General features: G+C 35.3%; 1 protein-coding gene and 1 long non-coding RNA gene across 2 annotated transcripts in view; both read left to right on the forward strand.

Annotated features, from left to right (window-relative positions):
- Positions 1-350: 350 nt before the first annotated feature.
- Positions 351-3,449, forward strand: LOC123565862 (uncharacterized). The gene is made up of 4 exons (XR_006689261.2): positions 351-879; positions 1,402-1,544; positions 1,920-2,016; positions 2,463-3,449. It is a non-coding gene; the product is annotated as an uncharacterized LOC123565862 (long non-coding RNA).
- A 3,517-nt stretch (positions 3,450-6,966) lies between these two features.
- Positions 6,967-23,240, forward strand: part of LOC128549468 (decapping and exoribonuclease protein-like) — a 21,705-nt gene continuing 5,431 nt past the window's right edge. Inside the window, exons 1-5 of the mRNA XM_053526109.1 lie at positions 6,967-6,994; positions 18,314-18,492; positions 20,053-20,299; positions 20,905-21,000; positions 22,006-22,120. Of these exons, the coding sequence (XP_053382084.1) occupies positions 6,967-6,994; positions 18,314-18,492; positions 20,053-20,299; positions 20,905-21,000; positions 22,006-22,120 (665 nt within the window). The remainder of the gene's footprint in view (positions 6,995-18,313; positions 18,493-20,052; positions 20,300-20,904; positions 21,001-22,005; positions 22,121-23,240) is intronic.

The following is a 23,240-nucleotide window of genomic DNA, read 5'->3' on the forward strand; positions in this document are numbered from 1 at the left end:
TATCTAGAAATTGTAAAGAGGTAAATGAACTGATGAACAGGAATGGGCTATTCCAGAAAATATCCACCCCCACTGTGGAAGCAGTTTTTGCGGACAAAATTACCCCCCCCCCCCCCCTGGAGACATTTTACCCCCCCACTCTCCCCCTTCCACACCCCGGTTACCTGAAAATACCCCCCTCCCCTTCCTCCCAATAGGATCCCTCCAAATACCCCCCTCCCCTCCTCTCGGGTTATTTCAGAAAATATCCCCCCTCCCCCTTCCACACCCCGGTTACCTCAAATACCCCCTCCCCTCCCCTTCCTCCCAATAGGATCCCTCCAAATACCCCCCCCTTCCCCCTCCACTCCCCTCCTCTCAGGTTGTACCAAAAAAACTGCTTCCACAGGGAGGGGGTGGATATTTTCTGGAATAGCCCAATATTACAAGATATTGTACATTGTTTAAACTGTCACAGATGTGAACAGTTTAAACTGTCACAGATGTGAACAATTTAATAATTACATGGTCATTATGCACAGTGGAATCTATGAAAATTGAAAATTATAGTACAATAACACAGGAAAAGTGGTGTTTTAAATTGTCACTTTTTGTTGTAATTATAGCAACTAAAATAGACCTCCTGAAAATTTCTTAAAAATTCTACATGCAAATTACAATAAAAACTACTTTTTTTCATTCTCACTACTGCCATTACTGGTAGACAGCATGCTGGTAGGCTACTAAATAAATGAGAAATTCTTTTTTTTATATTTTTCAGGATAACCTCCAGCTGTAAGAAATATAAAGGCTCACTGCAGTTTTGAGTGCTCAACAAGTATTGACCCCATACTATGCTCAGCAAGTAGGGCCCTTGTATTTCTGTGAATCCTCATGCAGGTATAAGATTTTGAAGTTAGTGTTTACATTCATATCAGTGTCAGTATCCTCAAATGCACTTTTTCAATATCATTTTTAACTATGAAATTCCATATATCACTAAATTAAATTCCATAGTCTTCAAACAAATCATGACTCTATGAATAAAAGCTTCAGGCCTGCAGTGCACATTTTACATTGGAATTATATAGTGACACCTTTGCAGAAATTTTGTCAAGTAAAATTATCTAAAGGAAGTTATGTTTTGTTAAGACTTGATATTACTAATTTCTATGGGTTTTTTTTTCACTGAACTTTCTGTAAATCCCTGAAATTGGGTTGAAAATACTGCATTGCTTTATAATAAAGATGCTATATCATAAGCACTGTGAATTGGAATTCAATTAAATTTTGATAAATACAAGTTAATGTTAAGCAATATCTATAAGAAAGGATGAACTGTTTGGTCAGTGTTGATTCACTCCATTTTTGATGAGAATTTAATACATTTCTTATAAACTGTTCTTGTTTTTGTATGAAAAGTACAGTACTGCTGTTGGAAGAGGAGCAAACAGTGTGGTATCTATGGTCCACCATCACTTCAAGCATCACGGCTATGGAGAAAAGAATGTTTCATTACATATGGACAATTATAGTGGACAAAATAAGAAAAGTGCTGTAATAAGGTAAGAATTCCCAATAAATAAAGAAATATTTATTAAAGCACACAGAATTTGATGTTGAAATATTTAATTTTACAGTGTGTTCATACACTTCAGTTTGGAAAGTCACTAGTTTCCAGTTTATATATATAATGTGCATAATTTTATCTAAATGAAAAATAATATCTCCACTGATAAACATTGAATTACAATTTGAATATTGCATACTTACACAACATACTGTATTAAGACTTAGGTGTGTATGTAAGAAAATAAACTGTGTAGCTGGCATTTATTTGTTTTAATAAAGTGATGCTATGTTATATTCTAAGGACTCACTATTGCTACTTAGAAGTTTTTGTTTAAGAATTCATTGTTTAAATATACCCGTTATTTTAGCTATGGAATGTGGCTTGTTATGATGGGTCTACATGATGACTTGGAGTACAACCTGATTGAGGCCCGGCATACAGAATTCAGTCCTGAACATGTTTAGGTATATTTGGCTTGAGCCTCTTTAATCAATTATGTTTTTATTAATAATCAAGTATTGACAAAACTTGCTTCAGAGATCATGTCTGTAAAGAGGCCACTTACATTAAAATACCACAGTTTCTGTTTATGTTTGTGTTGTTAAAGAGTGTCTAGCTCACTGCAAGCAAGTTAATCAGAAATAACATAATTCTAATAAAGTAACTGTTTTTTCTTAACCAGGTTAAAGAACTATTTGTTAAAATGAGATCAAAATCATGGCTCTTACTTGATGTAGAATATGTGCAATGGTTGAATTTTTTCATGAAAAGAAGTTATTACTGTAATAAAATTCTAAAATGTTATTTAATGTAATTATGTGTGGGATGTCTTTTGGAATGCTGTTGTTCAGGATTGGTGAAAAGGTTATGTGTTCTTTGTCTTAAATATTTGATACATTTATCATTACAGGATGTCTTCTGCATGACCTGGTATAGATAGTATTCTTGAAGGATTATAACTTCAACACAGAGACGGAGATTAATATTTTTAGGCAGGGGGTTGGCATGACAGGCAAATTCACCAACCGTATTACCATTCCTGAGCTGGATGCCAGTCGACAGTGGTACCTGTATAATGAAATAGCGCCCCCCTTTGCAGCAACAGCAATGTATGCTCAAAACCAGCAGTGTCAAAGCCATTAAAATTGATAATTCAAGTCATTTAAAACGAAGAATGAATGGAAAAAAGTGTTTTATATTTAAAGTAATACAGAGAAAGAGCTCTGAAATTTTGATTAATTTGAAAGTGTTTTTGATTTTTTGAAGATGTACTAGACCCAAATTCCATGTATTTGAAAAAGAACAAATGATATATATAGTTTATGTAAACATTGAATTAACAACTTTATGGTGTCAACAGTACTATGCATTTGTTAAATATTGACTCACTATATACATGTAAGGCTGAACACAGTATAAATGTGAAATTCCTCTAAAATACTGGAAGATTTTTCAACAATAATTGTAACATATATGGTAGTAATGTACATTTTTTTCATTACGACAGTTGGATTATATAGATCTACGAATATTTTCTGCTGTATTCAAACTGCATGTAATCATTTCTGTCGGCAGTATCATGTTTATTTTCCTTTTTCATGAACAATTAATTTAACCTGTCTTGAAAGCACAATATATGTATAATTTGTAAAACATACATTGGATTATTGTGGAAACAATTTAGTTTTTGTATGCCTAATTATTTATTATTGCCGTTAGTATCATCTAACTCTTTTAATATGATCAAGACATTTAATAAGGCAGTTTTCTTAAACTATTACTGTGTGTTAAATGAGATTATATAGTATTATGTTTACGGAATTAACTGCGTAACCATGGAAACATTTTTCTGTTGTTCTATATTATGTCTTGAAAAAAAAACATTGTTTGAAGAACACTTTTCAGTGGTGCATTTTGTTTAATTTTTACATGTAATGGTAAATGCTGAAAGTGTTCTACAATAACTTAGCAAAAACGTCATTGTTGTCTCATTGAAGCATACACTGCAACTCCATTGTAACCATAGCAACAGAAATATAGTGTATTATTTATGAATAATGATCTTCACAAACAAATTACATATGTTATTTTTCTTAAAGAATGACCTAAATTGGTTTTATTCCATAAAAAAAAGACATAGCAAATATTCTCATTTTTATCTCCGTTTCCATGGCAACCATATATTTTTTGCCTCAAATTATAGGCGTTGCTTAGGGTTATATCTTAGCATATCTGAATGTTAATTATACGTTCAGATGTAATTGTTATAAGAGATTTTCGTGTTTCCATAAAGAAAATCAATCGGTTGCCATGGCAACAGCACAATTTCAAATGAATTAAAATATGAGATTTTGCATTCTGAGTTGTTGATCATTCATTATAATGATATTTCAACAACATTTGATGTTGTGCCATTTTCACCTAAAAGTGAACCAAGCCCTTTGTTACTTTCTCTTTGGTCTAACTGTCAGTGGTGCACCAAGGGAACGACTAGACTACAGCTACTCCACCTTAAACAAAGAACTGCAATATGCAAACGTTATAAGAGAAAGGCACTTCGAACTGAAAATAATTCCTTTTTTTTTTCAGTATATAACTCTTTGGGGTAGATATTGCACAGGATTTTCTTTTATTGAGCAGGAGAAATCAGTTTCGAGGTAAGCTGTAGTATACACAGATAGGTTGTTGTTTGGTGTGGCAAATTTTTCCTTGAAATGAATTTGCCAAACAATTCGGTTGATAACCAACAATAACAGCAGCGCAGAAATAAGTCAAAGATCAAACTCACGATAATTTCTCGACTACGCTTGAGGAAGCTTGGACTTGTCAGAAGGACATTTTTTCTTGATGAATTGGAATGCAGATTTGGGAACATATAGGCAAAGAAACCTATTGAAGGTAAATTTAACTTTAACAAGAGCTATCACTAATGGTGACAAATGCCCCCGCAGCACCTTGACCTTTGACCTGGTGACCTTGACCTATGACCTGGTGACCCCAAAGTCAATAGGGGTTGTGTACTCAATAAGTACTATCAGCATGTGAAGTTTGAAGGTCCTGGGTGCAGTGGTTTCGCGAGTAAAGTGCCTTCATGCAAAAAGTTAACGTTGTGACAAACTAACGAATGGACGGACAGTTGAAAACTAACATGCCTCCCTTCGGGGGCATAAAAATGTGGGCTTGAAGAGACAATTTTTGTTCAATAACGACTGGCTAGAAGCACTTGATAACAACAGCTGTCACTAATGGTGACAAATGCCCCCGCAGCGCCTTGAACTTTGACCTTGACCTTTGACCTGACGACCCCAATGTCAATAGGGGTCGTGTACTTAATATGTACTATTAGCATGTGAAGTTTGAAGGGTGCAGTGGTTCGCGAGTAAAGTGCCTTCATGCAAAAAGTTAACATTGTGACGAACTAACAAACGGACAGTTGAAAACTAATATGCATCCCTTCAGGGGCATAAAAATTGAAATTCTTTGTTCACTGAACAACACAGACACTATAAAATCTATTGTGATCAGTGAAAAGGAAACTATCAACAAACGTAATAAGATACTAAAGATTGCAGACCATCATGGTTGGAATACTGTATGCGAGTATTCAGATGATCCTTTGGCTGACAAACTACGAGGAGCAATTTCACGAGCTAGCAGGGCACATAAAAACAAGCTATACAACATCAGTCAAGACAATATATATCATATAATCAACCAAGACTGGTACAGTCATTTCAAGGGTCTTTTTGGAACCAGTTGCCCTTTTCTTCTCAGAAATGAGCAAACTTCCCAGAATGGTTATGGACAATTTTCTTTAGGGAAAGAAGTTTCCATTACAGCCTGCTTTGCCTGTAAGTTGCCTGGGCACTTTGCACCAGAGTGCCCTCACGTTCAAACATACAAGCGGTGATGACTGGGTGAGCTTAAAAAACGTCACATGTTTGTGTAACTTGCTTATGTTGTTTTATTTTTTTTATGTTATTATGTTATTTATGTTACCTTTCGAGGTCAAGGTCAAACTGAGGTCAGGTGATGTTTGAAGATGAGGAATGGTCACAGGTTACATTTGTATTAGTATTAATTCATTCTTGGGAGCGGTATTGATGCTAGACAAAACGGTCAAATTTGGTTAACCAAGAGATGGCCCATACAAAGCAATCTAAGTCCAAAATGAGGTCAAGGTCAAGGTCAAACTGAGGTCAGGTGATGTTTGAAGATGAGGAATGGTCCTGATTACATCTGCATTAGTATCAATTCATTCTTGTAAGCGGTTTTGATGCTAGACGGAACGGTCCAATTTGGTTAACCAAGAGATGGCCCATATAAAGCAATCTAAGTCCAAAATGACGAAACGGTCCCATTTGGTTAACCTCGTACGGACGGACAAACGGACAGACAGGACAATCACTATATGCCTCCCGCATCAGTAGATGCCAGGGGCATAATAAATATGGAAAATGTGGATTGTAAATTTCGGATGTTACTATATATGCTTAAGAAAACGTCCTCTGAGTTTTGCTTACGGGTATTGTTCACTGAGCTCTGCTCAATAGGGATCGTCCTCTGAGTTTTGCTTCAACGCTACAAAAGGAAATGTAATTAAACTTGATAAAATCATAACCATGAACAATTCACTATGCTCTGTTCACTGACTATTGTTCACTGAGCCCTGCTCTCTGAGTATAGTTCACTGGGCCCTGCTGGCTCCATGTATTTTTCACTAAGCCCTACTCTCTGGTTATTATTCACTGAGTTCTGCTTACTGGACATTGTTCACTTGTGTTCTGCACACTAGTATGGTTCCCTGAACTCTGCTAACTAGGTATTGTTCATGGTGAGCTGTTAGTGTGCCAGGTGGATGATCTGTAGCCTGACATCCCCATTTGGTTTGTTTACACTTAAGAAGTATATAAGATTCTTTCACTGATTGTTGGTGCAGATGGGAATTTCCGGCTGGGGGGGGGGGGGGGAACTGTTTAGGCAGTAACGAGGCTCCAGCCGAGTTACCACCTAAACAGTTACCTGAGAGCCGGATATTCACATCTGAACCTACAACCAGTGACAGAATCTTTTTCTTGCATACCAATTTCAAGAAATAATAATAAAAATAAGAACAATCAAACTCACGCAGCTTTCCTTTTTGGAACTACTTCTTATAGTAGTGCATTTAAACAAAGCATTGGAAACCACCATCCATTAACAAGAAAGAGGTCATGACGTTTCAGAGAGTTCTGGTTTTGTTTTATCAGTTGCAGCATAATGTTATGGTTTTTTGATAAAATAACCTGTTTTGAATCGAGAAATTTACTATCAGAAACAAAGAGGAACTATCAAGGTACTGGATTTTTATTCCGTCCTTTGAAATAAAATATAAATTACTACATAAATCTTCAACATATAATGTAGTTTTTAATATGTCATTTACAGCACAAGAGCCGGGATGTAAGATAGATTTTTTCCAGCACCGCCAAAAATATCGGAAATCCCTGTCTGGTATGCAAGAAATATTGTTTGCTCAATCTTAATGAATCTTTGTCAGAATGTGTGTCTGAATAAAGTTCTTGGATAATTTTGAATTTTGTACATCTCTGACATGTCAAAAAAAAAATTGGTAGGTCAAATCAGAGAAAAGCCTTGTAAATATTTTAAAAGTTGTATTTCCTACCTGATCTTATCTGACCTTATCATAATGTTTGTCTTTAAAAGATTTACAGTCAACAATAAAACTGGGTTAAAAGGTAGTTAGTTAACTAGGTCAAACAAACTTTTTTATACTCTAGGAGTCCTATTTTCTACTTCATCTGTATAACACCTAATCAATCTTTTGTGAAATCTAGGGCATGATGGCAACTTGGACATCATGACATATTCAAGATCAGACAGTGCAAATCAGGTGGAGGTGGGGGTAGGGGCACTGTCCCATCATAGCCCTCTTGTCTTCAATAAGTTTTTGAATGACTGCCCTTTTTGGTACATAAGTTTTCTAATTTTTGTCCATTTGAAAACTTTGCAAGTACTGAATGGAATTTAAGAGTTGTCACCATAACTGGAGGAAGCACAGAGCTCATTTAATATAACTGTCTGATAATTTTGAATTATCTCCCTTATTACAATTTAGTTTTGACCTGACAGTAAATTTGCAGCAACTGGAGGAGATTTAAAGAAACTAATGTTACAGGTGGCAATAACAAATACACTGAAACTGAACTCCTTGAACTGCCTACCTTACTGCATTTTTTTCAAATAATGTTTGCAGTTACATTTTTAAATATTAAAGACTTTACATATTAAGTCCACTCAAGATCATCCCTTAATATAAGTCCACAAAAGATCAGCCATAACATATATGTCCACTCAAGATAAGCCCTCACATATTTAGTCTACACAAGATCAGCCATAACATAATTATGAAGTCCACTCAAGATCAGGCCTTAAATATCAAATCCACTCAAGATCATCCCTTAATATAAGTCCACAAAAGATCAGCCATAACATATAAGTCCACTCAAGATAAGCCCTCACATATTTAGTCTACACAAGATCAGCCATAACATATGAAGTCCACTCAAGATCAGGCCTTAAATATCAAATCTACTCAAGATCAGTCATTACATATTAAGGATACTCAAGATCAGCCCTCACATGTAAAACCTACTACAAATCATTCATTACATAGTAAGTCCACTCAAGATAAGCCCTCACATATTTAGTCCACACAAGTTCAGCCATAACATAATTATGAAGTCCACTCAAGATCAGGCCTTAAATATTAAATCTACTCAAGATCAGTCATTACATATTAAGGATACTCAAGATCAGCCTTCACAGGTAAAACCTACTACAAATCATTCATTACATAGTAATCTACTCAAGATAAGCCCTCACATATTTAGTCCACACAAGTTCAGCCATAACATAATTATGAAGTCCACTCAAGATCAGGCCTTAAATATTAAATCTACTCAAGATCAGTCATTACATATTAAGGATACTCAAGATCAGCCCTCACAGGAAAAACCTACTACAAATCATTCATAACATAGTAATCTACTCAAGATAAGCCCTCACATATTAAGTCAACTCAACATCAGTCTTCATATATCAAATCTTCTCAAGAGCAGTCCTTAAATATAATATAAAGTCTACTCTGAGTCTCAAGATCAGCCCTCACATATTGAGTTCACTCCAGATCAGCCCTCACATATTAAATCTGCTTAAAATCAGTCCTTAATATTAAGTCTACTCAAGATCAGCCTTCACATGTCAAGTCAACGAAATGATCAAAGTTATGAACTAAACCAGAATGAGCATTGATTCAGCTGTGCCAATGCTTATTGGCCACTGAAAGATAATTCTGCCTAAAATGTATATAACAAACAAGTTTGAGTTACTTCCCTTGATCCAGTTGACATTGTGTTGATGTAGAGATGGTACCTAAAAAATTCAAATTCATCTTTACAGGTTTTTTCAGAGTGAAATGATAGCTAAGTGCACCAATTTTCTAAATATATTTATGGTTTTCCTCTTCTCCATGTCAAAAATAAAAATATTTGATATCTAAAAAATGACTTTCTCAAAATATCTGAAGCAAAATGGACAACTCTTGTATTGACCATTTTTCAAAGATTTTAGGACTTCTCCAATTATAGTCTATATCAAAAGCTCCCACAGCTAAATAAATTCAATAGAGTATAATATAAGTTTACTCTACTTTCAACATTTTGAAAGAGCCTATACTGAACTTCCTTTTGTCTCTTAATAAAGTCAAATTCCAAGACTAGCCAAGTGTCTAAAACGCTTGAAAAAATTCTGAGTGAAAGAGAATGACATGCTCTTTATTATAAGCCTAACAAAACCATACCAAAAATGTACCTTAAAGAAGTTATTAAAGATTTTATATTGTAAACAAACCCCTACACTATTTTACCATCAATATCTTCCACTCATGAATGCACTCAGTTCAGGTGATAATTGTTGATATATTTGTAAATGAGAGGCCCCAATAAAAACTTTTTTTTCAAGTTTTGTAAACAGTATAAGTTTTAAATTAATGTTGATATCTGAAATTATCCGATTACTTTGTTTTCAACAATAAATAAAACACCTTTTAGTTTGTTTAGGGTAGTTGACCTGTAATGAAAATCATCAAATAGAGTAATCTCAATATGCTTTTTCAGCATTCATTCATTTTTCAAGGAAAGCAAATGATCGTGCTAGTTCCCTCCAGACAATGTTTAAATTGAGAATTGCTTAGAATACATTACATAGAGTCATTACCTATCAGCTACCTTAACATGTAGTAATTACAACCACTACCTTAAACTATTGTAATTATATTTGACGACAATGAAATTTTTGTGTTACCAGTTTTTGTTATTTCTCATTGTTGAATATATACATTTTACATTTTGATATATAAATGTTGTGTAAACCAATGTATCACCATTTAGAACAATAAATAAAAACTTTGGCTAAAAGATCAAAACTTAATAACGTTTCTTAATGTCGTTAATTTTCTTCAAAGGAATGTATGCATAATTCTATATAATCTTCATGCATTACTAAACTTTCGATCAGGGCCTCACTACAACTTACTAAATAACTGTCAGTGTAAGTCATGAGAAAAGTGTGCATATTGTATATTGAATACAAAGGGATTTAAACAAATGTAGGTCATATTTTGTCTGTCTGATAAGTTGTTTGAAAAGGGACCTATCTGATTTTTCTTTCACTTTTGATCAATGTTTAATGTTGGCTTCAGCTTATTGGTCAATTCAGGGTTGTCCCCCTTTAATTTATTTGGGTAGGTACCATCTCTAGTTGATGCCTTCTATTAAAATATAGATAACATTGAAAAGAAACATATGTGAGGGAAAAAAGGAGAAATTTAGAAGATCAATGTGGTCAGAGAGAGGAAAAAGTAGCCTTAGATTGAAATACAAAAATACTGTACATATAAAGTACTGTTGTGGTTTCTTTGAGAAAAATATCAAGTGAAATTTAAAACTTTAGCTCAATTTTAGGAATAATTCTGTATTCTACAGATTGATACTAGCAAGCAGAGCTTTTATGTAACAAATCCTTAAGTCAGTGGTTGTTAGAGTTTATGAATTTAAGAAGGACCATAAAGACCAGCCTTCACATTTCAAGTCAACTGAAGATCAGCCCTCACATGTTAAATTCGTACAAAATCAGTCTTGTACATATTAAGTCACAGGTGACAATAACAAGCGAACTGAAAACTGAACTCACTCAACTGTCTACCTTACTGCTTTTTTCAAATAATGCTTGCAGTAATTTTTTCAACTACTGAAGCCATTACATATTAAGTCAACTCAATATCAGTCATTACATATATAGTCTACATAAGATCAGCCCTCACAAAGTCATGTAAGATCTACTTAAGATCATTCCTTGTATTTTAAGCTGAATTAAAATCTGCCCTCGCATACTAAATTTACTAAAAATCAGTCCTTATATGTTAAATCTGCTCAAGATCAGCCCTCGCATATTAAATCTACTTATTAATAAGATCATTCCTTACTTATTAAACCCGCTCAAGATCAGCCCTCGCAAATAAAATTTCCTCAAGATCAGTCCTGTCATATTAAGTCTACTAAAGATCAACCCTCACATTATTATTATTATGCAAAATATTTGAAAATTCCTCATTGGATGGCTGAATCATAGACAGAATCAAGATAAGCCCTTGCATATTAAGTCCACTCAATATTTGCCCTCTCAATCTACTTAAGATCAATCCTTACTTATTATGTCTAATAAAGATCAGTCTTAACATATTAAGTCGGCTCAAGATAAGCCCTCACATATTAAGTCCCTTGCATATTAAATCTACTCGAGATAGCCCTTACATAAAATTATTAAGTCTATGCAAGATCAGCCATAACATATCAAGTCCACTCAAGATCAGCCTTCACATTATTTTATGTCCACCCAAGATAAGCCCTAACATGTTAAGTCCACTCAAGATAAGTGCTCATATATTAAATCTACTAAGGATCAGCCCTCACATATTAAGTCTATGCAAGATCAGCAATAGCATATCAAGTCTACTCAAGTATTAAATCTACTCAAGATCAGCCCTCACATATTAAGTCTATGCAAAATCAGCTATAATAAATAAAGTCTACTCAAGATCAGCCCTCAAATATAAGTTCAAGATCAGCCCTCATATAATTATTAATTTCACTCAAGATCTGCCATAACATATTAAGTCCACTCGAGGTCAGCCCTCACATGTTAAACTTACTTAATATACTAAATCTACTCAATATCAGCCCTCAGATTTTAAGTCCACTCAAGTTCGGCCATATTATATCAAGTCCATTCAAGATCAGCCCTCATATATTAAAGGTGGTCAATCATATTTAAACAACATTTTATGACATTTGTTACTTTTTGTATATTCTGGTAGAGATTTATTTAAGGAACAAAAGACCCATTACATAGAGATAGATTCCTATTTGAAATGTATATTTTATTAATTTTTATAAAATTTTGTGATTACTCCCCTTTAATATGAAAGTATTTAAAAAGCTGGATATTTCTTCTTATTTTGATACAATTTCTAGTTTTACATTTGCATTTGATAGACATATTAAGTATTTAACAATCCTAACCAAATGGCAAGCTTTAAAGCTGTGTGTATGTTCTGAATTCATTTATTTCCAATCTATCTTGGTTGCGCAACCAAGATAGACAAAGGGAGATAATAATATTTTTTTCAAACTTGCGTTTCTAATGAATAACAACTAAAATACATAATTGTTAATGGAAATATTTTACAAATATATTACAATATGTCTAATATTTATACCTTTCCTTAGGCAAAGTATGTTTATCAAATTTATACTTATGATAAATTAACTCCATCTTGGTTGGGCAACCAGGATAGGAAAATTAAATTTTAAAAATACCTCCAGTGAAAATCTAACTTGTATTAAGCGTTAAGAGAACATAAATGGGTGTAAATGATCAGATTAAAGTTTCAAACAAATCTGTTACATGGCCAAAATCTGATTATCTACCTTTAATTCTGCTCACAATAAGTCGTTTATACATATTAAATTAACTCAAGAACAGTCCTCACATATTAAGTCTACTAAGTCTCTAGGCCTTCTGGTTTATTTTTTGAAAATTTTGAAGATTTTTCTATGTACAATCAAGTAACCCCATGGGGCAGGGTCAATTTCACCCCAGAGGTCATAATTTGAACAAACTTTGTAGAAGTCTACTAGGCAATGCTATATGTCAAATATCTAAGACCTAGGCCTTCTGGTTTATTCTTAGCAAATTCATGAAGATTTCCCTATGTACAATCAAGTAACCCTTGGGACTGAGTCACTTTGATCCTGGGGGGGGGGGGGGGTCAAGATTTGAACAAATTTTGTAGAGGTCCACTAGGCAATGCTACATGTCAAATATCTAAGCTCTAGGCCTTCTGGTTTATTTTTAGAATTTTTTTGAAGAATTTTCTATGTACAATCAAGTAACCCCATGGGGCGGAATCAATTTGTCCCCGGGGGTCATGATTTGAAAATTTTTTTTAGAAGTCTACTAGACAATGCTGCATGTCAAATATCTAAGATCTAGGCCTTCTGGTTTATTTTTAGAAAATTTTTGAAGATTTTCCTATGTAAAATCAAGTGACCCCTGGGGCAGGGTCAATTTTGACCCCGGGGATCATTTTGTAGAGGTCCACTAGGCAATGCTACATGTCAAATATCTAAGCTGTAGGCCTTCTGGTTTATTTTAAGAAAATTCTGAAGATTTTTCTATGAACAATCAAGTTACCCCAAGGGGTGGGGTCAATCTAACCCCGGGGGTTATGATTTGAATAAATTTTGTACAGGTCCACTAGGCAATGCTACATGTCAAATATCTAAGCTCTAGGCATTCTGGTTTATTTTTTGAAAATTTTTGAAGATTTTCCCATCTAGATCAGTCATCACATGTTAAGTCTACTTAAGATCAGCCCTGACATATTAGGTCTACTCAAGATCAGCCCTCAGTCATTAAGTCTACTCAGATCAGCCCTCACATATTATCTCTACACAAGATCAGCCCTCGCATATTAAGTCTATTCAAGATCAGCCCTCACATAATCCACATGAGATTGGCCCTAAAATGTTAAATCTACTCAATATAAGTCATTACATATTAAGTCTACTCGAGATCAGCGCTAAAATATTAAGTCTACTCAAGATAAGCCCTTATATATTATATCTGCTCAAGATAGTCCTTTCATATTCAGTCTACTCAAGATCAGCTCTCATATATCATATCTACTTAAGATCATGGCCTTCTGGTTTATTTTCAGAAAATTATTGAAGATTTTCTATGTAAAATCAAGTGACACCTAGGGCAGGGTCAATTTTGACTCCAGGGGTCATGTATTGAAAAAATTTAGTAGAGGTCCACTAGGCAATGCTACATGTCAAATATCTAAGCTGTAGGCCTTCTGGTTTATTTTTAGAAAATTTTGAAGATTTTTCTTTGTACAATCAAGTTACCCCATGGGGCGGGGTCAATCTAACCCCGGGGTTCATGATTTGAATAAATTTTGTAGAGGTCCAGTAGGCAATGCTACATGTCAAATATCTAAACTCTAGGCATTCTGGTTTATTTTTAGAAAATGTTTTCCCATCTAGATCAGTCCTCACATATTAAGTCTACTTAAGATCAGCCCTCACATATTAAGTCTACTCAGATCAGCCCTAACATATTAACTCTAGACAAGATCAGCTCTCAGTCATTAAGTCTACTCAGATCAGCCCTCACATATTAACTCTACACAAGATCAGCCCTCACATATTAGTCTACTCAAGATCAGCCCTCACATATTAAGTCCACATGAGATCGGCCCTAAAATGTTAAATCTACTCAATATAAGTCATACATATAAAGTCTACTCGAGATCAGCGCTAACATATTAAGTCTACTCAAGATAAACCCTTATATATTATATCTGCTCAAGATAGTCCTTTCATATTCAGTCTACTCAAGATCAGCTCTCATATATCATATCTACTTAAGATCATGGCCTTCTGGTTTATTTTTAGAAAATTATTGAAGATTTTCTATGTAAAATCAAGTGACACCTAGGGCAGGGTCAATTCTGACCCCAGGGGTCATGTATTGAAAAAATTTAGTAGAGGTCCACTAGGCAATGCTACATGTCAAATATCTAAGCTCTAGGCCTTCTGGTTTATTTTTAGAAAATTTTGAAGATTTTTCTATGTACAATCAAGTTACCCCATGGGGCGGGGTCAATCTAACCCCGGGGGTCATGATCTGAATAAATTTTGTAGAGGTCCAGTAGGCAATGCTACATGTCAAATATCTAAGCTCTAGGCATTCTGGTTTATTTTTAGAAAATGTTTTCCCATCTAGATCAGTCCTCACATATTAAGTCTACTTAAGATCAGCCCTCACATATTAAGTCTACTCAGATCAGCCCTCACATATTGACTCTAGACAAGATCAGCTCTCAGTCATTAAGTTTACTCAGATCAGCCCTCACATATTAACTCTACACAAGATCAGCCCTCACATATTACGTCTACTCAAGATCAGCCCTTACATATTAAGTCCACATGAGATCGGCCCTAAAATGTTAAATCTACTCAATATAAGTCATTACATATTAAGTCTACTCGAGATCAGCGCTAACATATTAAGTCTACTCAAGATAAGCCCTTATATATTATATCTGCTCAAGATAGTCCTTTCATATTCAGTCTACTCAAGATCAGCTCTCATATATCATATCTACTTAAGATCATGGCCTTCTTGTTTATTTTTAGAAAATTATTGAAGATTTTCTATGTAAAATCAAGTGACACCTAGGGCAGGGTCAATTCTGACCCCAGGGGTCATGTATTGAAAAAATTTAGTAGAGGTCCACTAGGCAATGCTACAATATTGTCCAATATCTAAGCTCTAGGCCTTCTGGTTTATTTTTAGAAAATTTTGAAGATTTTTCTATGTACAATCAAGTTACCCCATGGGGCGGGGTCAATCTAACCCCGGGGGTCATGATTTGAATAAATTTTGTAGAGGTCCAGTAGGCAATGCTACATGTCAAATATCTAAGCTCTAGGCATTCTGGTTTATTTTTAGAAAATGTTTTCCCATCTAGATCAGTCCTCACATATTAAGTCTACTTAAGATCAGCCCTCACATATTAAGTCTACTCAGATCAGCCCTCACATATTAACTCTAGACAAGATCAGCTCTCAGTCATTAAGTTTACTCAGATCAGCCCTCACATATTAACTCTACACAAGATCAGCCCTCACATATTACGTCTACTCAAGATCAGCCCTTACATATTAAGTCCACATGAGATCGGCCCTAAAATGTTAAATCTACTCAATATAAGTCATTACATATTAAGTCTACTCGAGATCAGCGCTAACATATTAAGTCTACTCAAGATAAGCCCTTATATATTATATCTGCTCAAGATAGTCCTTTCATATTCAGTCTACTCAAGATCAGCTCTCATATATCATATCTACTTAAGATCATACCTTACATATAGTGAGTTCACTCAAGATTAGCCCTCATATATTATATCTTCTTAGATTTATTTATTTATTTGGGTTTTATGGCGCACCAACACAGTATAGGTTATATGGTGCCAAAGAGGACTACAAATTTTGGTTCCACATCTCATTTACATTGAAATAACAAGAGGGTCATGATGACCCTGGATCGCTCACCTGAGAAATATAAGCTACATGTTTCAAATGTCAAACTGATGACTTTTAGAAATTTTTTGGAAGATTTTCCAATGTACAATCAAGTAACCCCTGGGGTGGGGCCAATTTTACCCCGGGGGTCATGATTTCAACAAAGTTTGTAGAAGTCTACTAGGCAATGTTACATATCAAATATCTAAGATCTAGGCCTTCTGGTTTATTTTTAGCAAATTTATGAAGTTTTCCCTATGTACAATCAAGTAACCCCTGAGGCGGAGTCAATTTGACTGTGGGCGGTCAAGATCTGAACAAATTTTGTAGAGGTCTACTAGGCAATGCTACATGTCAAATATCTAAGCTCTAGGCCTTCTGGTTTATTTTTTGAAAATTTTGAAGATTTTTCTATGTACAATCAAGTAACCCCATGGAGCGGGGTAAATTTCACCCCGGGGGTCATAATTTGAACAAAGTTTGTAGAAGTCTATTAGACAATGCCACGTGTCAAATATATAAGATCTAGGCCTTCTGGTTTATTTTTAGAAAATTTTTGAAGATTTTCCTATGTAAAATCAAGTGACCCCTGGGGCAGGGTCAATTTTGAACAAATTTTGTAGAGGTCCACTAGGCAATGCTACATGTCTAATATCTAAGCTCTAGGCATTCTGGTTTATTGTTAGAAAATTTTTGAAGATTTTCCCATCTAAAATCAAGTGACCCCTGGGGCAGGGTCAGTTTTGACCCCCGGGATCATGACTTGAACAAATTTTGTAGAGGTCTACTAGGCAATGCTACATGTCAAATATCTAAGCTCTAGGCCTTCTGGTTTATTTTTTAAATTTTTTTGAAGATTTTCCTATAGAAATCTATATAAAATCAAGTGACCCCTAGGGCGGGGTCAATTTTGATCCAGGGGTCATGATTTGAAGAACTTTAGTAGAAGTCCACTGGGCAATGTTACATGTCAAATATCTAAGCCATAGGGCTTCTGGTTTTTGAGAAGGTTTTTTTTAAGATTTTCCTATGTAAAATCAAGTGACCCCTGGGGCGGGGTCAATTTTGACCCCGGGGTCATGATTTGAACAAACATGGTAGAGGTCCACTAGGCAATGCTTCACACCAATTATCTAAGCTCTAGGGTTTCTGGTTTTTGAGAAGAAGATTTTTAAAGTTTTTCCTTTCGGTTGCCATGGCACCCTGAGCCTTTGGCTCTGGTGAGCTAAAAACATGAGGTATGGAATCAAAATATGCATACTTGCTGGAATCACAGAGTTACTGCAAAACCAAGTGTTAAGACCCTATCAGTCGCCTCTTACGATCATGCAAGGGTAAGGCAGTGGTTCCAATTCTTTTCATACATAGATCGTCCCAGAACCACATGGGGCATATCTGCTTAGATAAGTCCTTAGATAAGTCCTTACATATTTACTCTACTCATGATCAACTCTTATACATTAAATATACTCAAGTCTTTACTCATAATCAGTCCTTAAAGTTAACTATGTTCAAAATCTGTATATGAATCATATATTATCAAAATAAAAGTATTTCTAGCATTTCTAAGTTCCATGTTTTTTCCTGATTGTACGTCTTTTTTCTGAAGAAATAGTGATGTTTTTATGTCTTTTTCCTGAAGAAATAGTGTTGTTTGTATGCCTTTTTCCTGATTTGTTTGTTTGTTTGTATTGGGTTTAATGGTATTTTTCAACAGTATTTCAGTCATGTTACGGCGGGCATTTAACCTAAGCAGTGTTCCTGGATTCCGTCCAGTACAAACCTGTTCTCCGCAAGTAACTGCCGACTTCCCCACATGAATTATCAGAGGTGGAGGACGAATGATACCAGTCATAATGTCATTTATCAAATTGCCACCGAGAACATACGCCCCGCACTGTGATCAACTTCGGGACCCCATGATCCGTAGACCAACGCTTTTTTTTCTGAAGGAAAAGTGTTGTTTGTGTGTCTTTTTTTGTTGTAAATTAAACACCAACACTAAATAAAGTGTGTTCACCTTATGCCATTTTCTGATTTTCAGGTATGCAAAGATTGCAGTTAAGAAAACGACTGTTTATACCATTTGCATCAATACTGACTTTTTCTGGAGAAACAAAAGACAAATTTTACTTCTCTACAAGACTGATCCAGTTAGGACAAATTACTTCAGACAAACTGTCTCCTGTTAAACTGACATGGTGGACAATACACCATGTGGAGGTAATTGATTCCAACCTCTTGTCCTCTATGTTCTCTGTGCATTTTAAAGTGTTTTACTATTGTCTATCAATTGCAGTATATAGTATGGAACATTTCTTTACTCTCTCCTTATTTTACTTCAGCTTTTTAAAACTGTTTTAAGGCAATTTATAAACCAGCCAATATATAGTCACTAAATGTATGAAATTTTGGCTTTATGGCTCTGCAAAATCTACAAATAATACATTATAATTTAAATTACATCCGATTCTTATCAATATTTCACATCATAGGATGGAACCTCCTTCATAAAAAAGTGCTAAAGATACTAAGTGACACTAGACTAACCTTCTCAATACATGTAAACCTAAATAAATGCAGTACATAAGTACTGTTTTGGTGAAATACTTTTTATGTTTTTACTAATTCAATAATTATGATGCCATTTCTGTCATTAGTTTGTTTGTTTGTTTGTTTGTTTTGGGTTTAACGCCATTTTTCAACAGTATTTCATTTATATAACGGCGGGCAGTTAACCTAACCAGTTTTCCTGGATTCTGTACCAGTACAAACCTGTTCTCCGCAAGTAACTGCCAACTTCCCCACATGAATCTAAAAGTGAATGCATATACAGGCCCATCAGGTAGAGGCCGTAATAAACTAAGAACTTATTGCATGTTTAAAGATGAATACTGTGTTGAAAAGTACTGTACGATGATCCTGCCTTTAAGTCACAGGTCTGCTTTCAGCAAATTTAGATGTGGGGTAGCTCCCATACGTATCGAGACTGGTCGATATGAAGGTTTACAATTAGATAGGCGTCTCTGTCCATTTTGTAATGTAATAGAAGATGAAGCTCATGTATTGTTAGAATGTCAGTTGTACAATGACCTTAGATCTACCCTTTTTGACCAGGCGGAAAGTGCTGTTAACAATTTTGCTGCATTGACTAATTCAGATAAACTTAAGGTGTTGTTTGGAAATACTTCCCTAATAAGAATATGTGCAAAAACCTGCTTTCTTAGTTTACAAAGAAGAAATTTTTATCTCTGTAAATAATGTAACAATTGATTAATATATTCATGCACCTTTTAGTACTGCTGAGTAGTGACTGCTAATTAAACCAGTCTCAATCTGATTGAGACGGGCAAGGCTATTATATACCCATTTCTTAGCTTGCGCAATAGTGCTATTTTTCATACTCAGCATTTTAATAACTCTGGTTTTGTTTTTTAAGTTTGGTTTTTAGAATAATAAATTAGCAGTTACTCCTCAGGTTTACCTGTGAATATATAAATATGTACAGTGTTTTTTATTTGTAAAATGTCTCTTACAATTCAACCTATTGAATGGCTATACACTGTGTTAAGTTGTTGTATATACAAGAATATAAATTTTACTGTAATGTGTATAGATGAGACTGAAATAAATGTAAAATCTAAATCTACAAAAATGTACAATTATATAACGTGACCTTAATATTGATACTGCTTACAGTTTTCACATCAACTGAAGGACAAAATCTTGAATTATACGTACAGCTTTGATATTGCTGGACCGGATATTGCTAAATCTGGGTAGTCTTTTTTGTTATATTTCAGGCAGCTGAACACTGACTTTGTTTGCTGGCGAGGGCTGTATACAAAGTTCCTGTGTACACCATATGAGGATAGAGAGGGCTGGCTTGTAGCTGTAACTCTTTATAATGGAACATATTACATGTTTGATTTTCACACAGAGCAGAAAAAGAAACAGAAGGCATCGATGACACAACGTGATGATGAAATGTCTTGTTGGGGATGGAAGTTTGAGCAGTATTTAACTTCAGGTTGGTTATAGCCTGTGAATTTTAGCACACAATTGACTATAGATTATAGAGATAATTTATTATTTATTTTGTTATGCAAAGTGTATAGATCTTAAGTCTGGACTAAAAAAATCGGCAATATGTGACTCATAGAGGATAGACACACAGGATTTAATTTTGTTAAAATTTCTGGTCATTTCTAGTGATACTGCTGGTATTCATTCTTTCTTTATATGTTAAACTCTACCAAAATTAAATGCATTAATTCAGTTAACCTTTTCCCTCCTAAATTTCAAAAATGAACTGGCCAATCCTTCAGTTCGGGCAGTAACACTGATTATTCAAAAGGGTGTTCACTGAAAATTTACTGACTGAATAGCGAACAGTGCAGACCATGATCAGACTGCACGTCCGTGCAGGCTGATCTTGGTCTGCCATGGTCGCAGAAGTAAAGTCACTTTCCGTCAGCAGGCTAAAGGTTGATTTCATTGCCATTGAATCGATTACTTTAGAAAGCAACGACTTTCAGATAAACTAAGCAAACAGTAAGGGCGGTCTGAACGTATTCTGTATAACCAATCATGTGTTTAATATAGACTGAATAGAATTAACCTGTAAATTTGCAGATTCTCCCACTGGTGTTCCTGATACAGAGTCTCCATACAACAACTGCGAGGCTTTCTGTACTGTTGTTCGTTCAAGACTAAACTCTCATTCCTTGGGTGAGTATTGAAGGTTGTAAAACCTATGTTCAGGGCTTGAAAGGATCTTCGGCAAGCCTCATTACCGCCCAATGCGCAGGTGCCCTCGGGACGGATATTTCTATCCGATTCGTAAACACATGAAAGATATTATTAATCTTGAACCAATCCTGATAGAATGACAATATTACAGCTCCTCTGCCACATTTGCATGTAAGCCTCCTATCATTGTTTGTCAGTTCTTTCACTAGTTCCGTGTTACCCACAGTTACAGAAGATGTCAGACGATCTGGCCTTTTATCATCAAACACTGAAGTTCTGCCACCTATGAATCTCTCGTGCCACTTGTATAAAAAAATCTTTTCACAAGGTAATTTATCGGAGTTTTTAAATTGTTTAAGTGTTTCGCTGGAGATAGTTTAAGTACCACAAACAAATTCACTATGGATAGTAACTCAATTTCATTCATTGATGTCAAGCAATTTTGAGAAGTAATTTCGATAAAACTCTGCTGGGAAGTAACCGTTCGATACTTCTTCAGACTTTTCGGAAACGATGTCGAGACGTAATGCTTACGTCAGTTTCTTTTGCGCTAAAATTGCATAAAGTTTGACTACTCCATGGCACTTTGGGTAAGTTTGAAATGCATAAACCAATGACGTGCTTCAATTCGCTGAATATTGGTTGCTATAGATGCCTCTAATTCTTCGGTGATTCAAAGAAAATTAGAACCGATTTTAAAATGAAATAGGATATATGTTAAATTAATTGTATAAATATATATTCATTGAAAAATAAAATTTTGAGAAGAAAATTCCACGAATTTATGAAACAGCCCTTGTACATGCATTAATTTATTTATTCAACATTTTAAATGGCAGGAAAAAAGGGATGAAGGAACTGAGATATACAGAAAATAATGATGCAACCCTGCAACACTTTGTAAATGTTCTTCACCTGTGACAGAGAGAATCTTACTATTGTTGATAGTCAGACATGTTTTAATGGAGTGTTATTCAATTTCAGTTTACAGTGGTGAGGTAGATGCTGTACATACGGATGATGTACATGGCAAACATTACATTGAGCTTAAAACATCAAGGGACTTCAGCCATCCCAGACAATATGTAAACTTTAAAAGGTTTGTAGATTTCTATATACTATATGAAATAAGAATATCTCTACCAAGTAAGATTTCTTCGGGATTTTTTTGCTTGTTTTCTTTTTTATTTTTTACCTTATTTTTTTCTACTTTCCAGATTTTATTTACTTCACAACAGCGGGTGTTAAGTGCTGTGTGGCGGCCGTAAAAAGTCGCCCCGACTTCATCTCAGTGTTGTTTGTTATATTTTCTGGTCCTTCGGGATCATTGATTTCAACTCATGTAGGTTTGAAGATTGAATACTGCTTAAGCCGGTGCTAGGGGGCGTGGGCAGTGTTGCATTTTCAATTACTGCCCATGAACAGAATCGGTGGGAAGTGAGCAGTTAGCAGTTGCAGCAGTTACAGCAGTTAGCTGCTAGAATTTCTAGCAGTTATAGCAGTTAACTGCTAGAACTGCTGACAGTTGCAGCAATTAACTGCTACAATTGTCAGCAGTTATACCAGTTAATAGAAAAAAACAATTGTGCATAAAAGGGAGATTAACCACAAAGAATTCCTCGTAACTGCATCATCTTATAATTATCGTTTCACTAAAACGAAAGTTTGGAATTGCAATTAGTAAAGTGACATTGAAAAGATTTTAATAGTTTCATATGTGTCCCGGGCACTAAATTAATATATAAGGCGTATATGCATTTTACATGCATTTATATTCAAGTAATTATTCATCATTGTAATAGAACAAAGGAGACGTAAAAGGAATAAACAAAATGTATGACATGGAACCAAATGAGTGGGGGTGTCTCAAAGTCGGGCCTGAACGTAAAATGGCGAGTTTTGGTGTCGGGGTCCAGTCCCGCAACAGTAAAAGAAACTGGGGTGCCACCGGACGGGCGTTGTAGAGAGGGTGGACGCCCACCACGCCCGGGTGGTGGCGATCCTGGGTAGGGTCTGGTTTCCGAGCAAGGGTGGAGTTGTGTGTTTGGTCAGGAACGCTTGAAAACGCTATTTCGCCTCTAGCAGTTGATTGCCTGGCCGTACCCGTAGAAGAAACTGGGGTGCCACCGGGTGGGCGTTGTAGAGGGGGTCCGTTCATGCGGACCTTGCATAGCGGCTACCCCGGGTCAGGTCTTTTTCGTGAGCGTGCGGCAAATTCG

The sequence above is a fragment of the Mercenaria mercenaria genome, chromosome 2 (assembly GCF_021730395.1).
Source record: "Mercenaria mercenaria strain notata chromosome 2, MADL_Memer_1, whole genome shotgun sequence".
Lineage (NCBI taxonomy): Eukaryota > Metazoa > Mollusca > Bivalvia > Venerida > Veneridae > Mercenaria > Mercenaria mercenaria.